We start from the raw sequence: 20,814 nt of genomic DNA, 5'->3' as shown, positions 1-20,814 counted from the left end.
CTTTATAACAAAGTGAATCAGTTATACATATACATATGTTCCCATATGTCTTCCCTCTTGCGTCTCCCTCCCTCCCACTCTCCCTAGGCATCTTTCATTTTTATTTTTTATTTTTAATTAATTTATAGCTGCATTGGGTCTTCATTGCTGCGCGCAGGCTTTTCTTTAGTTGCGGTGAGCGTGGGCTACTCTTCGTTGCTGTGTGCAGGCTTCTCATTATGGTGGCTTCTCTTGTTGCGGAGCACAGGCTCTGGGCACACGGGCTTCAGTAGTTGTGGCACACGGGTTCAGTAGTTGTGGCACACGGGTTCAGTAGTTGTGGCTCATGGGCTCTAGAGCGCAGCTTCAGTAGTTATGGCGCATGGGCTTAGTTGCTCCACGGGATGTGGGATCTTCCTGGACCAGGGCTTGAACCAGTGTCCCCTGCATTGGCAGGTGGATTCTTAACCTATGTGGCATCTTTTAGTTGCAGCATGTGGACTTTTTAGTTGTGGCATGCGGACTCTTAGTTGCGGCATGCATGTGGGATCTAGTTCCCCAACCAGGGATCGAACCCAGGCCCCCTGCATTAGGAGTGCAGAGTCTTACCCACTGGACCACTGGGGAAGTCCCTATTGAGCACTTATTATGTAACTGGCACTGGGGTTAGAAATATGAATATCTTTCTTCAAGAACATCAGAGAGACATATTCACATGAAAATTGTAGTGTTGTGTGTTATATATCCATTAAAAGGAATTTATATGGTGTGAAGGAAATATTACCATTGCCTGGAAAGTCAGGGAAATGTTTGTAGGGAGGAGATACTTGAGTTGGGTGTTGGAAGATGGGTAGGAGCTTGCACAAGTAAAGAAAGGCATTCCAGATGGAGACAACAGCATGAGCAAAGGCATGGTGAAAGTGTGAGGAAAAAAAAATAACATGATGTTTAAGTGTCAGAAATTTGTCCAAAACAGGATGTGTGGTGGGGAAATTGCCAGGTGAGACTGAAAAGAGAGTAGGGAGCTATTGGAGCGTTTTAATGTTAGGGAGTGACAAGTGCAGATTAAGGTAATGAGAAATGAGGCAGTGAGACTAATTAGAGTTGTTGCAGTTGACTGAGAGTCTGAATAAAATGTGACCGTGGGAATGAAGAGGAGGGGAATGGATTTTAGAAATATTTCTAAGATAGCTGCAATAGGATTTAGTGACTGGGGAGAGACAGTGGGCTAAGTTTTCTAATTTGAGAAATTGGGTAGATGGGAATTTCATTGACCAGGATATGGATTAGTAAAAGTAGAGCAGATTTTTTTTTGCGGTATGTGGGCCTCTCACTGTTGTGGTCTCTCCCGTTGCGGAGCACAGACTCCGGATGTGCAGGCTCAGCAGCCATGGCCCACGGGCCTAGCCGCTCTGCGGCATGTGGGATCTTCCCGGACCAGGGCACAAACCTGTGTCCCCTGCATCGGCAGGCGGACTCTCAACCATTGCGCCACCAGGGAAGCCCTAGAGCAGATTTTTTTAAGGTTTGGGTGGCTATAGAAAGAGGTATAGGGGAGCTAGTCTGGTATGCTGAGATCAAGTTGTCATGGGATATGCACATGGAGATGTTACTAGGCAGCTGGAAGTAAGGAGGCCTGGTGAGCTTGATATATTGGCAATAGCTTGGAGTAAGTGAGGACATATTTGAAAAAAAATCCTGGGAAAATAATGTTTATTTTATTTCTTTATAAGGAAATATTAGAATATGCCCTTCTCCCACTTAATAGTGAGCTTCTCAAGGCAGGGACCATATACCTCAATAATTTTGCATCCCTTTTCCCCTTATACAATGCCTGTGTTATTATAAGCTCTCAATAAATGTTAGTTAAGCTAGCAGGAAATCAATTTACTTTGCCAGGTCGAAGTTACCTTTTGGGCTTTCTTTAAGAAGATTATGGGAGGCTGTCTTATAATTTTCATTTTATACTTAGGTGGTATTCATGAGGCTTGTATGGGTCAACAGGAAAGGAAATGAAGAAGATATGAGTGATGTGTTGCTGCTTGAGGAAGTTCAGGGCATGAGCAGGAGATAGACAGTATTAATTTATAAGAGGCTCCTGCTCATTGAGAAGAGGATCTTACAATGAATTCTCATTCTGGGAGATGTCAGAAAAATGTGATTTTCAATCAGCGTTTCCTGAAATCCTGTCAATTTGAAGTTGGTTCCTCCTTCTGAAGGTGCAAGTGCATTCCTTCTTGTGTAAAATCATTTGAAAGGGAACCTGAGGTGGTCATGTTTATATAAACCTCTTCATCTGTATTATTAGTTTGTGAAAGTTGGCAGACTCAGTAGATTCTGATGGGACCAGACTGAATTCTCTTCTGTGAAGCTAGTTCACTTCTAGTAGGTACAGACTATGGCTGATATCCAGAGTAAGATTGCAGAAGTCCTGGTTTTGCCACTTGCTGTTTAGTCTTGGGAAAGTCCCTGAGTTAATTCCACTTTCAAATGTAGCCTAAATACTCACTCTGAGGTGAGCGCTGTTCAGAGCACACACAAGATATAGACGCTGCCCCATAGTGGCACATGTGCTTATTACTGAATCAGGCTGGTTCTATCCTAGCATCTAGAAAATAGGGATGATGCTTGTCAGATGATGTCCTGAGTTGACTGACTTTTCTTGGATCAAGTGGGAATGTTGATATGGATATCAGTTTGGAGTTTCCATAGAATTTTAACTGAATCTGGATTTTGAATGTTCTACTAGTTAGCACCTGCTTTTTTTGCACTAACAAGATATTCTCATAGGGAGAAGGGCTACCAGACAGAAAGATTTAGTGGCTGTACCACTTAAAATCCGTTACTTTGGGCAAAGTAACATCCTCATTGTAAAATTATGGTATTAGTACCTACTTCATTTGTTTATTGTGAGGATTAAGTACAGCATATTTAAATCACTTAGAATAGTGCCAAGTACATAGTGACTACTCAGTAGTGTTATTTATTATTATATACCACCTTGAGTGGGAGGCTGTGCTCTGAAAGATTTGGAGGAATGAGTGATGAATTCCATCCCCAGTAATTAAAAAAAACAGAAATGATAGAACAAAAGGGTGGACAGTTCTGGAGCCTGTGAAAGGAAAACCACATTCACAGAAAGATAGCCAAAATGAAAAGGCAGAGGACTTTGTACCAGATAAAGGAACAAGATAAAACCCCAGAAAAACAACTAAATGAAGTGGAGATAGGCAAGCTTCCTGAAAAAGAATTCACAATAATGATAGTGAAGATTATCCAGGACCTCAGAAAAAGAATGGAGGCAAAGATGGAGAAGATGCAAGAAATGTTTAACAAAGAACTAGAAGAATTAAAGAGGAAACACCCAGAAGAATTACAGAACAAACAAACAGAGATGAACAATACAATAACTGAAATGAAAAATACACTAGAAGGAATCAATAGTAGAATAACTGAGGCAGAAAAACGGATAAGTGACCTGGAAGACAGAATGGTGGAATTCACTGCCATGGAACAGAATAAAGGAAAAAGAATGAAAAGAAATGAAGACAGGCTAAGAAACCTCTGGGACAACATTAAATGCAACAACATTTGAATTATAGAGGTCCCAGAAGGAGAAGAGAGAGAGAAAGAACTGGAGAAAATATTTGAAGAGATTATAGTCAAAAACTTCCCTAACATGGTAAAGGAAATAGCCATCCAAGTTCAGGAAGTGCAGGATAGACCCAAGGAGAAACATGCTGAGACACATAGTAATCAATCTGACAAAAATTAAAGACAAAAATTATTGAAAGCAACAAGGGAAAAATGATAAGTAACATACAAGGGAGCTTCCATAAGGTTAACAGCTGATTTCTCAGCAGAAACTCTAAAAGCCAGAAGGGAGTGGCATGATAAACTTATGAAAGGGAAGAACTTACACCCAAGATTACTCTACCCGGCAAGGATCTCATTCAGATTTGATGGAGAAATCAAAAGCATTACAGACAAGCAAAAGCTAAGAGAATTCAGCACCACCAAACCAGCTCTACAACAAATGCTAAAGGAACTTCTCTAAGTGGGAAACACAAGAGAAGAAAAGCACCTACAAAAACAAACCCATAGTAATTAAGAAAATGGTCATAGGAACATACATATTGATAATTGCCTTAAACGTGAATGGATTAAATGCTTCAACCAAAAGACACAGGCTCGCTGAATGGATACAAAACCAAGACCCATATATATGCTGTCTACAAGAGACCCACTTCAGACCTAGGGACACACACAGACTGAAAGTGAGGGGATGGAAAAAGATATTCCATGCAAATGGAAATCAAAAGAAAGCTGGATTAGCAATACTCATATCAGATAAAATAGACTTTAAAATAAAGAATGTTACAAGAGACAAGGAAGGACACTACATAATGATCAAGGGATCAATCTAAGAGGAAGATATAACAATTCTAAATATATATGCACCCAACATAGGAGCACCTCAATACATAAGGCAACTGCTAACAGCTATAAAAGAGGAAATTGACAGTAACACAATAATAGTGGGGACTTTAACACCTCACTTACACCAATGGACAGATCATCCAAACAGAAAATTAATAATGAAACACAAGCTTTAAATGACACAATAGAGCAGATAGATTTAATTGATATTTATAGGACACTCCATCCAAAAACAGCAGATTACACTTCCTTCTCAATTGTACATGGAACATTCTCCAGGATAGGTCACATCTTGGGTCACAAATCAAGGCTCAGTAAATTTAAGAAAATTGAAATCATAGCAAGCATCTTTTCTGACCACAACGCTATGAGATTAGAATTCAATTACAGGGAAAAAAAAGTGAAAAACACAAACATGGAGGCTAAACAATATGTTACTAAATAACCAAGAGATCACTGAAGAAATCAAAGAGAAAATCAAAAAATACCTAGAGACAAATGACAACGAAAACACGATGATCCAAAACCTATGGGATGCAGCAAAAGCAGTTCTAAGAGGGAAGTTTATAGCAATACAAGCCTACCTCAAGAAACAAGAAAAATCTCAAATAAACAATTTAACCTTACACCTAAAGGAACTAGAGAAAGAAAAACAAACAAAACCCAAAGTTAGTAGAAGAAATCATGAAGATCAGAGCAGAAATAAATGAAATAGAAACAAAGAAAACATTAGCAAAGATCAATAAAACTAAAAGCTAGTTCTTTGAGAAGATAAACAAAATTGATAAACCTTTAGCCAGACCCATGAAGAAAAAGAGGGAGAGGACTCAAATCAATAAATTTAGAAATGAAAAAGGGGAAGTTTCAACAGACACTGCAGAAATACAAAGCATCTTGAGAGACTACTACAAGCAACTCTGTGCCAATAAAATGTACAACCAGGAAGAAATGGACAAATTCTTAGAAAGGTTTAACCTTCCAAGACTGAACCAAGAAGAAACAAAATATGAACAGACCAATCACAAGTAATGAAATTGAAACTGTGATTTAAAATCTTCCAACAAACAAAAGTTTAGGAGCAGATGGCTTCACAGGTGAATTCTTTCAAACATTTAGAGAAGAGCTAACACCCATCCTTCTCAAACTCTTCCAAAACATTGCAGAGGAAGGAACACTCCCAAACTCATTCTATGAGGCCACCATCACCCTGATACCAAAACCAGACAAAGATACTACAAAAAAAGAAAATTATAGACCAGAGTCACTGATGAATATAGATGCAGAAATCCTCAACAAAATGCTAGCAAACAGAATCCAACAACACATTAAAAGGATCATACACCCTGATCAAGTGGGATTTATCCCAGGGATGCAAGGATTCTTCAGTATACGCAAATCAATCAATGTGATACACCATATTAACAAATTGAAGAAGAAAAACCATATGATCATCTCAATAGATGCAGAAAAAGCTTTTGACAAAATTCAACACCCGTTTATGATAAAAACTCTTCAGAAAGTGGGCATAGAGGGAACCTACCTCAACATAATAAAGGCCATATACGACAGACCCACAGCAAACATCATTCTCAATGGTGAAAAACTGAAAGCATTTCCTCTAAGATCAGGAACAAGACAAGGATGTCCACTCTCACCACTATTATTCAACATAGTTTTGGAAGTCCTAGCCACGACAATGGGAGAAGAAAAATAAATAAAAGGAATACAAATTGGAAAAGAAGAAGTAAAACTGTCACTGTTTGCAGATGACATGATACTACCTAGCGAATCCTAAAGAGGCCACCAGAAAACTACTAGAGCTAATCAATGAATTTGGTAAAGTTGCAGGATACAAAATTAATGCACAGAAATCTCTTACATTCCTATACACTAATGATGAAAAATCTGAAAGAGAAATTAAGTAAACACTCCCATTTACCATTGCAACAAAAAGAATAAAATACCTAGGAATAAACCTACCTAGGGAGACAAAAGACCTATGTGCAGAAAACTATAAGACAATGATGAAAGAAATTAAAGATGATACCAACAGATGGAGAGATATACCATATTCTTGGATTGGGAAATCAATATTGTGAAAATGACTGTACTACCCAAAGCAATCTACAGATTCAATGCAATCCCTATCAAATTACCAATGGCATTTTTTTTACCGAACTAGAACAAAAAATCTTAAAATTTGTATGGAGACACAAAAGACTCTGAGTAGCCAAAGCAGTCTTGAGCGAAAAAAATGGAGCTGGAGGAATCAGACTCCCTGACTTCAGACTACACTACAAAGCTACAGTAATCAAGACAATATGGTCCTGGCACCAAAACAGAAATATAGATCAATGGAACAGGATAGAAAGCCCAGAGATAAACCCACGCACCTATGCTCAACTAACCTATGACAAAGGAGGCAAGGATATACAGTAGAGAAAAGACAGTCTCTTCAATAAGTGGTGCTGGGAAAACTGGACAGCTACATGTAAAAGAATGCAATTAGAACACTCCCTAACACCATACACAAAAATAAACTCAAAATGGATTAGAGACCTAAATGTAAGACTGTACACTATAAAACTCTTAGAGGAAAACATAGGAAGAACACTCTTTGAGATAAATCACAGCAAGGTCTTTTTTGATCCACCTCCTAGAGTAAGGGAAATAAAAACAAAAATAAACAAATGGGACCTAATGAACCTTAAAAGCTTTTGCAAAGCAAAGGAAACTACAAACAAGATGAAAAGACAACCCTCAGAATGGGAGAAAATATTTGCAAATGAATCAACGGACAAAGGATTAATCTCCAAAATATATGAACAGCTCATGCAGCTCAATATTAAAAGAACAAACAACCCAATCAAAAAAATGGTCAGAAGACCTAAATAGACATTTCTCCAAAGAAGACATACAGATGGCCAGGAAGCACATGAAAAGCTGCTCAACATCACTAATTATTAGAGAAATGCAAATCAAAACTACAGTGAGGTATCACCTCACACCAGTTAGAATGGGCATCATCAGAAAATCTACAAACAATAAATGCTGGAGAGGGTGTGGAGAAAAGGGAACCCTCTTGCACCGTTGGTGGGAATGTAAATTGATACAGCCACTATGGAGAACATTATGGAGGTTCCTTAAAAAACTAAAAATAGAATTACCATATGACCCAGCAATCCCACTACTGGGCATATACCCAGAGAAAGTTATAATTCAAAAAGACACATGCACCCCAATGTTCATTGCAGCAATATTTACAATAGCCAGGTCATGGAAGCAACCTAAATGCCCATTGACAGATGAATGGATAAAGAAGATGTGGTACATATATACAATGGAATATTACTCAGCCATAAAAAGGAACGAAATTCTGTCATTTGTGGAGACGTGGATGGATCTAGAGACTGTCATACAGAGTGAAGTAAGTCAGAAAGAGAAAAACAAATATTGTATATTAACGCATATATGTGGAACCTAGAAAAATGGTACAGATGAACCAGTTTGCTGGGCAGAAATAGAGACACAGATGTAGAGAACAAACATATGGACACCAATGGGGAAAAGTGGTGGGGTGGGGATGGGATGAATTGGGCAATTGGAATTGACATGTATACACTAATTTGTATAAAATGGATAACTAATAAGAACCTGCTGTATAAAAAAATAAGTAAAATAAAATTTGATAAAAAAACTGTAAAAGAACAGAAGAGTGGTGGCCTGTCCTGGAGCTCTCTATGAAGGGAATTTAGAGAGGTGGCTTCAAGAATGCAGGCCTCACTTTATTTTCATTTTGGAGGTATGAGAGACTTGGAGTGACTAGCAGTAAAAATCCATTAAAATGGAAAGGAGTTATAGGTTGGTTTTAGAGCCAATCTATAGGGTGCAATTGAGGGAACCTGTGTCCCATGCTACTGAGAGAAGGTATGGCAGGGAATCATGTGGAACAGCAGTATGTGAATGCAGCAAGTGAGCTAAATCCTTGGGGCCTTCAGAAGGGAAGAGGCATGTTAGGAGCTAGTTTGAGAAACGAAGTGTTGGTATTTGGAGGTAGAAATGCCTTGCATTATAGTGCTAGTGTTTACCTTGAGAGTGTGGGATGCCTTGCAGAAGAACATATGGAGCAGATAACTTTTGCCTAAAGATTTAAAAAAAAACCTCGCATCTAGAGGAACTAGGGAACTCTTTTTAGGAGAGTCTTGGAGGAGGCTATTTCTGGCTTTATAAACGTATTGCCCCCTCTTGTGTGTTGGGTGAATGGCTTATTGTCAGACAGTGGAATGGTAATATCTGACTCAGCCACATCTCTTGGGCAGACAGGGTTTTCATCTCCTTCACTAGGCATTGTGGATTACTATAGTCAGTGTGTTTTGTAGTGATCCTTCACAGATGGGCAAACTGCAGCTAAGATCCTAAGGAAAGGGGATGCGTTGGTGAGTTAATATGGGGAGAATGAGCTGGAAGTAGGTGAGGATTGCTCCAGTGCCCTTTCTAGAGATGGCAGAAGTTTTATTCATCCTCTCAAAATCATCTTCTGTCCAGATGCTCCTTTCTTTTGAAGGCCTGATTTAAGGCTCAGATGAGTACTTCTCAAACTTTAGTGAGCATCAGAATTATTTGGGGCAGGGTTTTTCAACCTCGGCATTATTGACTTATTGGGCCATATAATTCTTTGTTGTGTTAATTGTTCTGTATACTTTAGGATGTTTAGCAGCATCCCTGGCCTCTACCCAGTGGATGCTAGTAGTACCTTCCCTCCCAGTTGTGACAACCAAAAATGTCTCCAGGCATTGACAAATGTCCCCTGGGAGGCAAAATTGCCCCAGTTGAGAACCACTGACTGGAGTGATTATTAAAAATGTAGACCTCTGGGCTTCCCTGGTGGGGCGGTGGTTGGGAGTCCACCACCTGCCGATGCAGGGGACGCGGGTTTGTGCCCCGGTCCGGGGGGAATCCCACATGCCGCGGAGTGGCTGGGCCCGTGAGCCGTGTGGCTGCTGAGCCTGCGCGTCTGGAGCCTGTGCTCCGCAGCTGGAGAGGCCACAACAGTGAAAGGCCCGCATACCGCAAAAAAAAAAAAAAAAAAAAAAAATGTAGACCTCTAATCCTTATCTTGAAAAATCTGTTTCAGTAGTGGGGAGGGGGCTTAGGAGTCTACATTTCCAGGAGGCATGCCAGGAGATTCTGAAACATGTGATCACGGCTCTGCAGGGGTAAAGCATTTTTTACAATATCTTTCCATTCATAATGAAGTTTTGGTGGAGAATTATCCTCAGAGCACTGACTTAGCTCAGTTAAAATAGTATCAATTAAATCCTGTAGTGGATATCAGTGTATTTCAGCCTTGTTAAAATTTTTTTCTGTTTACCATATTGAATACATCCGTCAACTTGAATAGAAACTCAGATTCCTCTCTAGTTTTTCCGAAGTTTTCTACTATTTCATTAATTTGTCTCTTTTTCACTTTACCATTATCAATATTTATATACATATGTATGTATCAGACAGTTATCTTTTACTTCCTACTGTGGCACATCTACCTATGGGCAAACTAGTGATGAAACTCAAGATATCTGGACATTCCAGAGTTTGTTCATTAAGGTCAGTGAGCATATACTTTTCCTCCTCACTTACCTGGAACCTCTTCAGTTTCTTTGCAGATGCTCAGCTTTGTTTATGTGTAGGTTACTCTACTTCTGCTCATTCCTCCTCAGTATAGTACAGTGGTTAAAGGCTGAACTCAAACATCAGGCTGTCTGGGTTTGAGTCCCTACTTTCACTTATCCTGGCAAATTTTTAAATTTTTGTTTTTTAACCACTTCATGCTTTAGTTCTTATTGTAAAGTTACTGGATCATAGGTTTGTTGTGAGGATGAAATGAATTAATGTATATAAAGTGCTTAGAACAGTGCTTGGTATGTAGCAAGTACGAAATAAGTGTCAACTCTTTGGTGGTTATTTTAGATCAGTGTCCTGTGTGTGCAAGGTGGGGTCCCTATTAGCCTTTGTTCTAGTGTTCTGCATGGGTATTGTTAAATTTTCATATACGTATATGAGCATATGCATTATTTTAGGTTGAGGAATAGTGTACATAATGTGAAGTGTATGACTTGATAATTCTTTTACACATGTACATATTTGTGTGACTTCCACTCAGGTCAAGATAAACCACGTTTCTGGCACCTCAGAAGGCTTCCTTCTGCTCCTTTCCACTCATCTCCCCACCCAGGGTAACCTCTATTCTGATGTCTGTCACCGTAGACTAATTTTGCCTTTTTGAGTTTCATATAAATGAAATCATTAGCTTGTACTCCCTTCCTCCCTTCCTTCCTCCTTCCCTCCCTCCCTCCCTCCCTTCCTTCCTTCCTGCGTTGGGTCTTTGTTGCTGTGCACAGGCTTTCTCTAGTTGCGGCAAGCTGGGGCTGCTCTTCGTTTTGGTGGCTTCTCTTGTTGCGGAGCATGGGCTCTAGGCATGCGGGCTTCAGTAGTTGTGGCACGCAGGCTCAGTAGTTGTGGCTTGCAGGCTCTAGAGCGCAGTCTCAGTAGTTGTGGCGCAAGGGCTTAGTTGCTCCACGGCATGTGGGATCTTCCCGGACTAGGGCTCGAACCCTGCCTTGGCAGGTGGATTCTTAACCACTGCGCCACCAGGGAAGCCCCACCTGAATAAGTTTTACAAAAACCTTTCAAAAAGGGAATGTTTGTACTATAGGCACTCTGGCATTTCTGTTTCTTGAACATGCCAAGTGTGTTCAAATCTTGGAGCCTTTGCACTTGCCATTGCCTCTGTCTGAACACTTTTCCCAAGATTTTCACATGGCTGTTTTCTTTCTGTTATTCTGATCTCAGTCCACATATCACTTCCCATAGAGGCCTTTAATCTGCAATCTGTTGTAGTACCCCTAGACAGTTTGTCTTCAAGATGCTTATCATTGTCTCAACTTAACTTGTTGTCTTTCTTCCTCTACTAGAATGAAAACTCTGAGAGCAGGAATCTTGTCTTCTTGTTCACTGCTGTATCCCTAATGCTTAGGTGATCAATATTTGTTGAATGAACACCTGATCTGTGCATGTTTTTTCTTCCTAGATGATGGGCACATTTATTTTTATTAATTTTCCTTTGCCCTTCTTCTTTTCTTTCTCTTCTCCTTTTTCTTTTCTTATATACTGGTTGAAATGTTTTGGGATGTTTACCTTAGCATCTACCTACACTAGTGTTTTGGAGCGTCCCTGGACAGTGAAGTGAGGGTGATACTTGCTAATAGTCCATTACAAGTATGAGCCTAGAACTCCAGACCATTGCATTGAAAGCCTACAGAGAGCTGTTCCATGCCCTCCCCCCCATTTATCGAAATATAATTTACATATAACATTGTATAATTTTAAGATATACAATACGATGATTTGATATACATATATATTGTGAAATGATTACCATGATAAAGTTAGTTAACGCATCCATTCCCTCACATAGTCACTTTTTTTCCTTTTTTGTGGTGAGAACATTTAAGATTTAATCATAGCAACTTTCAGATATACAATACAGTATTGTTAATTGTAGTCACTGGGTTGTGTGTTAGATCCCCAGAACTTATTCATCTTATAACTGGAAGTTTGTACCCTTTGACCAACATCTCTCCATTTGCCCCATCCCCCATCCCCTGGCAACCACCAATCTAATCTACTCCATTTCTATGTGTTTGACTTTTTTTAGATTCCACATATAATTTTTTTTTCAATAAATTTATTTTACTTATTTATTTTTGGCTGCATTGGGTCTTCGTTGCTGTGCACAGGCTTTCTCTAGTTGTGGTGAGCGGGGGGCTACTCTTCATTGCAGTGCACGGGCTTCTCATTGCAGTGGCTTCTCTTGTTGCAGAGCATGGGCTCTAGGCTCACGGGCTTCAGTAGTTGTGGCACGCGGGCTTAGTAGTTGTGGCTCGCAGGTTCTAGAGCGCAGGCTCAGTAGTTGTGGTGCATGGGCTTAGTTGCTCTGCAGCATGTGGGATCTTCCTGGACCAGGGTTCAAACCCATGTCCCCTGCATTGGCAGGCGGATTCTTAACCACTGCGCCACCAGGGAAGCCCCAGATTCCACGTATAATTGAGATCATACAATATTTGTCTTTCTCTGACTTATTTCATTAGCATAATGCCCTCAAGATTCACCCATGTTGTTGCAAATGGCAGGATTTCCTTCTTTTTATGGCTGAATAATATTCCATTGTATGTATATATCACATTTTCTTTATCCATTTGTCCATTGATGGGCACTTAGGTTATTTCCATGTTTTGATGATTGTGAATAATGCTGCAGTGAACATGAGGGTACATCTCTTCAAGATAGTGATTTTAATTTCTTCGGATATATGTGCAGAAGTGGGATTGCTGGATCATATGGTAGTTTTATTTTTCTGTTTTTCATTTTTAAAAATTTATTTACTTATTTATTTTTAGCTGCATTGGGTCTTTGTTGCTGCGTGTGAGCTTTCTCTAGTTGCGGCGAGCGGGGGCTACTCTTCGTTGGGGTGCACGGGCTTCTCATTGTGGTGGCTTCTCTTGTTGCGGAGCATGGGCTCTAGGTGCACGGAGCTTCAGTAGTTGTGGCACGTGGGCTCAGTAGTTGTGGCTCGTGGGCTCTAGAGCGCAGTCTCAGTAGTTGTGGTGCACGGGCTTAGTTGCTCCGTGGCATGTGGGATCTTCCCAGACCAGGGCTCAAGTGCCTGTCCCCTGCATTGGCAGGTGGATTCTTAACCACTGTGCCACCAGGGAAGCCCTGGTAGTTTTATTTTTAATATTTGGGGAACCTCCATACTGTTTTCCATAGTGGCTGTACCAATTTACATTCGTACAAGGGTTCCCTTTTCTGCACATCCTTGGCATGGCTTCTTTTTACAGATTGGCAAATTCAAGCCAGGAAGGGAAAGGAAACTTAAGATTATAGAATAAGTGTATAAGAATTGGGACTAAAACCAAAGACTTTTTTTTTAGATTTTTTTCCAGTTTTATTGAGAAATAATTGACAGACATTACTGTATATATTTAAGGTACACAGCATAATGGTTTGATTTATGTATTTGGGGAAATGATTACCTCAACAGATTTAGTTAACCTCCATCATCTCACATAGATACAATACCAAGACTTTTGATAGATTAACTGGTAACTCTGGAAATCAGAGTGAATTTCTATTAGATTAATTTTCTGATACTAGCGTTGGCATGTATTGTGCTCAAGAAGACAGTAAAATAAATGAATAATTAGTTAAGTGTAACTAGCATTCCTTGCTTGTAAGACATTGGAAGTGTTTGGCTTTAGGTTTTTGATATTTGATTATTTTATCCTGTAGGGATGTGAACTGATGTGCATTTAAGAAGTGTGTGGCTGGATTGCTTTAAGATATAGTTCTTAAAAAGTCGTATGACTTTGGTCTTTCAGAGAGAAGTTGTGCTGCAGGTCATGGGACCAGCAGTCCCTGAGGTTTAGGAATGAAAGACTTCATTGATTTACCATTGAGTTTGGGGGATTTGAAGCCATTCCTAAGTTTGGTGGTAGGTGAAAGTAGTATTGAAAAGTTGCCTAATTCTTTTTTATACTTTGTCTACTGTATGTCTTATTTCTGAGAAACTGTGTTAATGTCTAAGATGACATTTCTGTGGGATTGCTGTGGCTTTGCTGTGTTTACTTCTTCGCTAGAAGGATTTAAAAGCCTAGATCAACAGAGGTCATAGCGTACTCATAGAATGCTTCTTTCTCTTCCTTGTAGTCCCATAGCATTTTCTTTGTACTTTTACTCTATTTCTCATGATTTGCCTTGTGCTGTGGGTTATTCTGTGCCTGTCTCCGCTAATAGATTGTGAGCTCCTAGAGGATCCGGTCTGTAGTTTCCTCTTTGTAACACCTTAGTGCCTAAACTAGTGCTTTATAATATTTAGGTGTTCCCTATGTGTTTGTGGTATTTCAGGGATGCTAAGAGAATCATTAGATGATATGTCTAGTCCAGTCCCCTAGTTTTACTTGTAAGGAAACTGAGAAGCACAATGATTTACTCAGTGTCATCTAGTTGGTTGGGAGAGCTGTGTTCTAGTCTCAGTTCTGCCAGTTGTTTGTTCCATTATGTCTTGCTGCTCAGCTGGTACTCGTTCTCTCTACAGCAGGGGAGGATTGTGAAAGAGGAAAGAAACACTGGGAGGATATAAACAGATTACACTCACATTACTGATGTATTCCAGTTTACTGCTTTACCAGTCAGATATTTTACTTTCAAATTTGGAAGCACAAGCTTAATTTCTGAGACCCCAGAAAGACTTTTGTAAGAGTTCTACACTTCTTCCAATCTATTACCCTAGAAACACCCTTCTTTGCTGTGCTCAATGGGTAGAAGTGCTGGCAGAAGGAGACTTTATGTTGTCAGTTTCCAGTCACACTTCAGACAGCTTGGGTGGTAAATTCCAGGTGCCTGTGATGATGACAGAGAGTAATGTGTTGAGGCCCTTGGTTGAATTTTCCCCTGTTCCAAATGGAAGGAGAGTGATGAAAACAATTTAATTTCTTAGGAAATTTGGTACTTTTGGTTGAAATTGTTTTTCCCGCCTCTCCTATTCCCTTTTGCTTATTAGAAAGTATTGATTCTGAAATAGAGAAAGTGAGTTTATTAGATTTGGGCTGGACATTGATTAGCAGTAACTTAATTATAAATCCTCAGAGGGAGATGTTTGTAAACATGTGCTTTTGACATCCAGGGACTTGTGGTTCCCAACTGTTCTTGTTAATCAACTGGTTGAAGCTGAGCACATGAAAGGTCTGTATCCACTAAGCTTAGAATTGCATTGCTTTTGATTTATTTTAATAGGATCCTCTTGATTTCCAATTTATTTTCCCCCGATAAGGACATCTTCCTCTTGACAACCTATTTAAAAGACACAAGAATGTTTTGAATGGAGGCTGTATTTCATGCTTTAAGGCAAAGCCATGATCAATATAGTATAAATTGCCTGAAAGAATCTTCTCTTTTTTTGTTGTTATTTTTTCCTTCAGTTTTCTCTGGATCGTAAAGGAATTTGAGGGCTTAGTGAGGCTTTGATAGAGACAGATCTAACTAAAATTTTAGGACTTCTCAGGTCTCCACCATTTAGAATCAGTCAGTGATAAGCATACTCTGAGCATTTACCATGAGCCAAGTGCTTATGGAAAAAGTGTAAGATATAGTCCCCGTGCTAAGGATGCTTAACATCCAGTTGAAATTTTCTGTGCTTTTAGTGCTCAAAAGTGAATCTCCTTTTTGGCTATATGTATTAGAGATAGATGATGTTTGAGATACAGTCTTTTATGCTATTGGATGCATCTCTTCCTTAAACAAAATTTTGATTTGCAAGGTAGTATATATTTTCCAAACATCATTGAACAAAATTAATTTTTTGCTGTGTTGGATTTGTCTGGAAGTGAAATCAGTCTCCTCACTACCATCCATACTTGCTACTGGGTGAGATTAAGTTTCACAACTAGAGCCTAGGATTTAAGAGAAAGAGAGGAATTTTGTCAACAATAGAAAGAATCTGGGAAGTGAGAGAATATGTGTAAATCCACATGGAGACCTGTGGGGTTTCAAGTTCTCATTTGAAAAAAATTGAGAATTCCTTGAAGCAAGATGGGAAAATTTGAGCATAATTCATGGAACTGCTTTTATATAGAATTAAAAAAAATACTCTGAAGTTTGATCTGCAGTACAGTGTTACAAATATATGTATAATTAAATTTGAGGGACTTCCCTGGTGGTCCAGTGGTTTAGACTGTGAGCTCCCAATGCAAGGGGCCCGGGTTCCATCCCTGGTCAGGGAACTAGATCCCGCATGCATGCCACAACTAAAAGAGCCCGCATGCTGCAATGAAGATCCGTGTGCTGCAACTAACACGCAGTGGAGCCAAATAATAAATATTAAAAATAGAAACTTGAAAGGAATATATTGTTATTTTTGGTTATTTTGAAATTAAATTTAACTTTTGGTCTTTTAACTGCTGTTTTCTGCCTTGGGTCTCTTTCCAGAGGAATTTCTGAAGATGGTCAAGTGCAGTGTGATTTATGAGGCAGTGAAGGGCAAGTACTTTGCAGTGAGGAGGACCTGCTTACTTTGGGGAAATCAATGGAGCACGTCAGTCTGCAGCACACTTCCTGTCTTAATGGTCCTAAGCTCGATCAATACTTGAAATTTAACTTCGTCATCAGTCTGTGGGCAGCGTGTGCTTTGCAGCCTTCCTTCCATCAGCGTCAGATATATGGCCAGACTTCTTACAGATGGAGCTAGTTACACTTTCCTGCTTGGTTTTGCTTCTTCTTTAAGTCTTGTCCACTGGCATGTTTTAAGGATGTAAAATGTGTTGTGCTGTAAGCCAAGTAATGATTTAAACCTTGAAATTACCTGGTTAGAGAAGGGGGCGTTGGACAGATGCACAAAATCTATAGCATGGTTGTTTATCATTTCTTCTTCCTAAAAAATTTCCCATTGAAAGGTATTTCAGTAGATTCTCCAACATCTTAGAGAGCATTTCTAGCACTAACTGTGGCTTTCTTTTCACAGATTCTCTAACCATGGCACAGGTAGAGAAACGAGGGGGTTTGCTCAGGAAATCTTCAGCCTACAAAAAACCACTGAAGGAAAAAGTGGTGCTGATGTATGATGAGATCTTCATGGTAAGGCCTGGAGCCCTGACATTGGGCACAGGTTGACTCCTTAGTTTCTTGTTCCAAAATGAGAAATAACCTCACCTCTGCCTGCTACCTTCTAGTTCTTCAGAGGGAGAAAGAGAGAGAACAAGGGTGAGGGTGAGCTCTCTCATGGTAGAAATTATGATCATGTGTTAATTAATATAGATTGTTATTATGTTGTTCTTATAGACTGTTGCCTTGAGCTGGGTAAAACAATTGAAAGGAGGGAGGAAGGCTCAGGAAACTTCTTTTCTGATATCTATAAGACTTTTCTTCCTTATGATTTTTTTTTTTTTTTTTTTGGCTGTGCCTCGTGGCATGTGGGATCTTAGTTCCCTGGCCAAGGATTGAACCTGTGCCCCCTGCAGTTGAAACGTGGAGTCTTAACCACCGGCCCGTCAGGGAAGTCCCCTTATGATTTGACATAAGGACCTTTCTATCCTAGATGTCCCTTGAATTTCCTTTTGGCTCTAGAATTCTATCTAATTCAGATATTTTAAAAAGATGCACTATTATATTCCATCTCAAGTTGTTAGTGGACAGAACAATTGCTTAGTTAGACTATCTCATCTTCCAATTCTATGAGAAGACTGAGGAATTATTAGCAATTAGATTAGGGGATTTCTTTGGGTCTTCAGAACTGCTTATTGACCATGGTCCAAGCCTGTGTTGTAAAATGTACCCTATCAGGGAAGGTTAGAGTGATTAGATACCCTGCAGATGTACTTGACTTCTGAAATCCTAGTCATTAGTAGTACATGTAAACATTTAAAACATGTAATACTTGTAAAAGGAGTTAACCATATCTTGTGTAAATCTTGTGGACTCTCTTTCCTAGAAGGAGGATAATGATAATATTTACCCTACCTGGCTCACTGGGCTGTTGTATTTCATGTATGTGAATGGGCTTTGACAACTGAGCAACATACAAATACAATGGGGATGCATCATAATATGACTAATTGATTCAGATGGCTAGGTTCACTTCTCGCTAAGAAGAGAAAAATTTGAGGGAGATTCTTGAGTTCCTACTATGTGCCTGACATTGTTCTAAATGCATCACCAAACACATTAGCTCTAATTCTGACAAGAATGCTGCAAGAAGGCTATGTTTTTACATGTGCCATGTAAAAGAGCATGATAATGAGAAAACTGGCAGTCACAGCTAGAAAGTGAAGGAGCTGTGATTTGAACCCTAGTGTCTGACTGCAGAGTCCTTACTTGTTCAACTTTGCCACATGGCCTTGGATAAATAACTTGATCAAGTAAAACATCTAATTCTTGGCAAGCCTTAGAGACAAAGTTTGACATGCAGACAGTTAATACAGAATTGCCCAGGGCAGTATAGGTGGCTATACAGAGAAAATGAGTGGTTATTAGGATCCTATTAGGGCTCTTTCTATGTTAAGTAATAAGCTTGGTATACATATGACTCCTGCTTGAGAGAACTTTGAGCATGGGAAATGCCAGCTCCATGAATTCCCTGTTTCATATATAAACAACAAAATGATATTACAGAAGTGTGAGGGTCAATGTGTGGCCCCTCTTGGGGAGCAGGACTTGAGAGAAAGGGATAGAAAGAATTCACTAAATGAGAACCTTATTAGAAGGCCAGAAATGTTGCTTCTTTATGTCATTCTCAATTAAAAAGCCAGAGGAGATTCCTAGGATAATATCTTCTTATTTGATCAGAAGTTCTTATCTAATGAAGACATTAGTTCTTGGTAGTAATTTTAAAAGGTCAATTTAAGGTAAGGTGATAGCAGGCAATTGACATACTGGTTTTATGTCATTAGCTTTCCTGTGAAGTAAGGGTTCTCTTTTTCTTATTTCACTCACTAACCAGAAGCCTCTAACTTCCTAGAATTTCTGTTTGAAAATTATTGCTAAGAAAATTTGGATTTTAGCACCATAATTTTGCTAATTATGGACCAATTTGAAGTAAGAAAAGAGAATATTACAGGCTCTGTACAGAGGACTAAATGCATATGGGAGGGCAAGTAGAAGCAGGATGTTGTAAAAATCATGGCAGTATTACTTAGATGATCTGGGTTCTGGCTCCTGCACTTGTGTAAGTCTTGTGGACTCTATTTCCTAAAAGGAGGATAATGATAATATCTACCCTGCCTGGCTCACTGGGCCATTGTATTTCATGTATGTGAATGGGCTTTGAAAACTGAGTACCATACAAATACAATGGGGATATATCATAATATGACTAACTGACTCAGATGGCTAGGTTCTTTTCTTGCTAAGAAGAGAAAGATTTGAGGGAGGTTCTTTGAGCCATTTAACTTTTGGTGCAGGGAATATATATCCATGCACAATGTCTTCCATTTGGGAAAAGAACCCAAAAAACTTGTTCCCCATTATAGCTGTTTGGAATGACCAAGCATTTTCAAAGTTAATTGTGAAAGGTAAGGTTGATTATGTGTAGTGACCCTTTCAAATGTGTTCTTAATGCTTTGGTGTTAGCTGGGGATATTGAATATACTTATCTTCCGGTTTCAGACAGAGGACCCTAGTAAGTGCAGTCCTCGATTTTGGGAGGAGCTCTTCCTTATGAAGGTAAGACTTGGTGGCACCTGTGGATTTTCCTGGTAACTGAGATTGCCTTCACATGTGTTCTAGGTGCTGCAGTAAAAATGCACTCAGGCCCTTATTGTTTCCTCGTTAGGTGAATTTAGAGTACCTAGAAGGCAAGCTGGAATCTCTTGACGGTGAGGAGTTAATGAAGATCAAGGAAAATATTAATTGCTTATTTCAGCACTGCATCCAGGCTCTGGGAGAGGAGCATCCAATTCGAGTGGTCAATGCATTGCAGGTACAAGGCTGGGAGACTGGGGAAGTCTTGTTTAATAGGAGAAAGAAATTGTAATACATCTATTGGAACTTGAGGAACCTAAAATTGCCCTTAGGTTTGAGGCTTGCTTTCTTTGTTTTTTCTTTATTTCTTTAAGTAATCAAACATCTATGCCATGTTTGTTTAGCCATCTTCCTGGTTAAACAAATTGACGCCTATAGTAGTTATCTTGTCCATTTGTATAATTTGATCTAATGCCAAGGAGGATTGTTTGACAGAATTTTTATTATTACTTGAGGACAGGAAGAGAGAGAGAGGAAACTCTGGCAAGGTTGATTAGTCTACAGCAAAAATCAGAAGACTTTCTTAATTAAATAAACAGTATTTTATTAACGTGAGGTTTCAGAAGGTCCTTGACTCCCTGAAGTTACATGTAATATTTTATGTGTAAATGTACGTTATGTGTATATGCACATTTTTTTTGGAGAGAGGGCTTTTGTCAGATTCTCAAAAAGGTCTGTAACTCTAAAAACATTAAGAATCATTATTCTTTTTTTTTTTTTTTGCGGTACGCGGGCCTCTCACTGTTGTGGCCTCTCCCGTTGCGGAGCGCAGGCTCCGGACGCACAGCCTCCGTGGCCATGGCTCATGGGCCTAGCCGCTCCGCAGCATGTGGGGTCTTCCCGGACCGGGGCACGAACCCGTGTCCCCTGCATCGGCAGGCGGACTCTCAACCACTGCGCCACCAGGGAAGCCCTAAGAATCACTATTCTTAATGCTAAGTGGCATGATCGTGAGGAATATTCATTATTCTTGAACTACATTCATTATTTCTTGAATTACTGTTATGTGCTAAGCATTGAGCTGGTGGGATACATTATAGGCTTCTT

At 39.6% G+C, this 20,814-nt stretch overlaps 1 protein-coding gene and 1 non-coding gene across 6 annotated transcripts in view; one reads left to right on the top strand and one right to left on the bottom strand.

Moving 5' to 3' along the window:
* Positions 1–20,814, top strand: part of ARMH3 (armadillo like helical domain containing 3) — a 171,737-nt gene that overhangs the window by 1,550 nt on the left and 149,373 nt on the right. For 4 of the 5 annotated variants that reach the window (XM_029245134.1, XM_029245135.1, XM_029245131.1 and 1 more), the window contains exons 2-4: positions 16,994–17,106; positions 19,633–19,689; positions 19,799–19,945. In XM_029245134.1, the coding sequence (XP_029100967.1) occupies positions 17,005–17,106; positions 19,633–19,689; positions 19,799–19,945 (306 nt within the window). In that variant the 5' untranslated portion in view covers positions 16,994–17,004. Of the gene's footprint in view, positions 1–16,993; positions 17,233–19,632; positions 19,690–19,798; positions 19,946–20,814 lie in introns of those variants that run through there. The other variant, XM_029245136.1, reaches the window with a different exon arrangement.
* TRNAR-CCU lies at positions 534–606 on the bottom strand. Its single transcript has one exon. It is a non-coding gene; the product is annotated as a tRNA-Arg (tRNA).

This window comes from Monodon monoceros, unplaced genomic scaffold (assembly GCF_005190385.1).
Source record: "Monodon monoceros isolate NGI ecotype Baffin Bay Population unplaced genomic scaffold, NGI_Narwhal_1 Super_Scaffold_4, whole genome shotgun sequence".
Classification (NCBI taxonomy): Eukaryota; Metazoa; Chordata; class Mammalia; order Artiodactyla; family Monodontidae; genus Monodon; species Monodon monoceros.
Note: the sequence above shows the minus strand (reverse complement) of the source record. Positions and strands in the feature narration are given on the sequence as shown.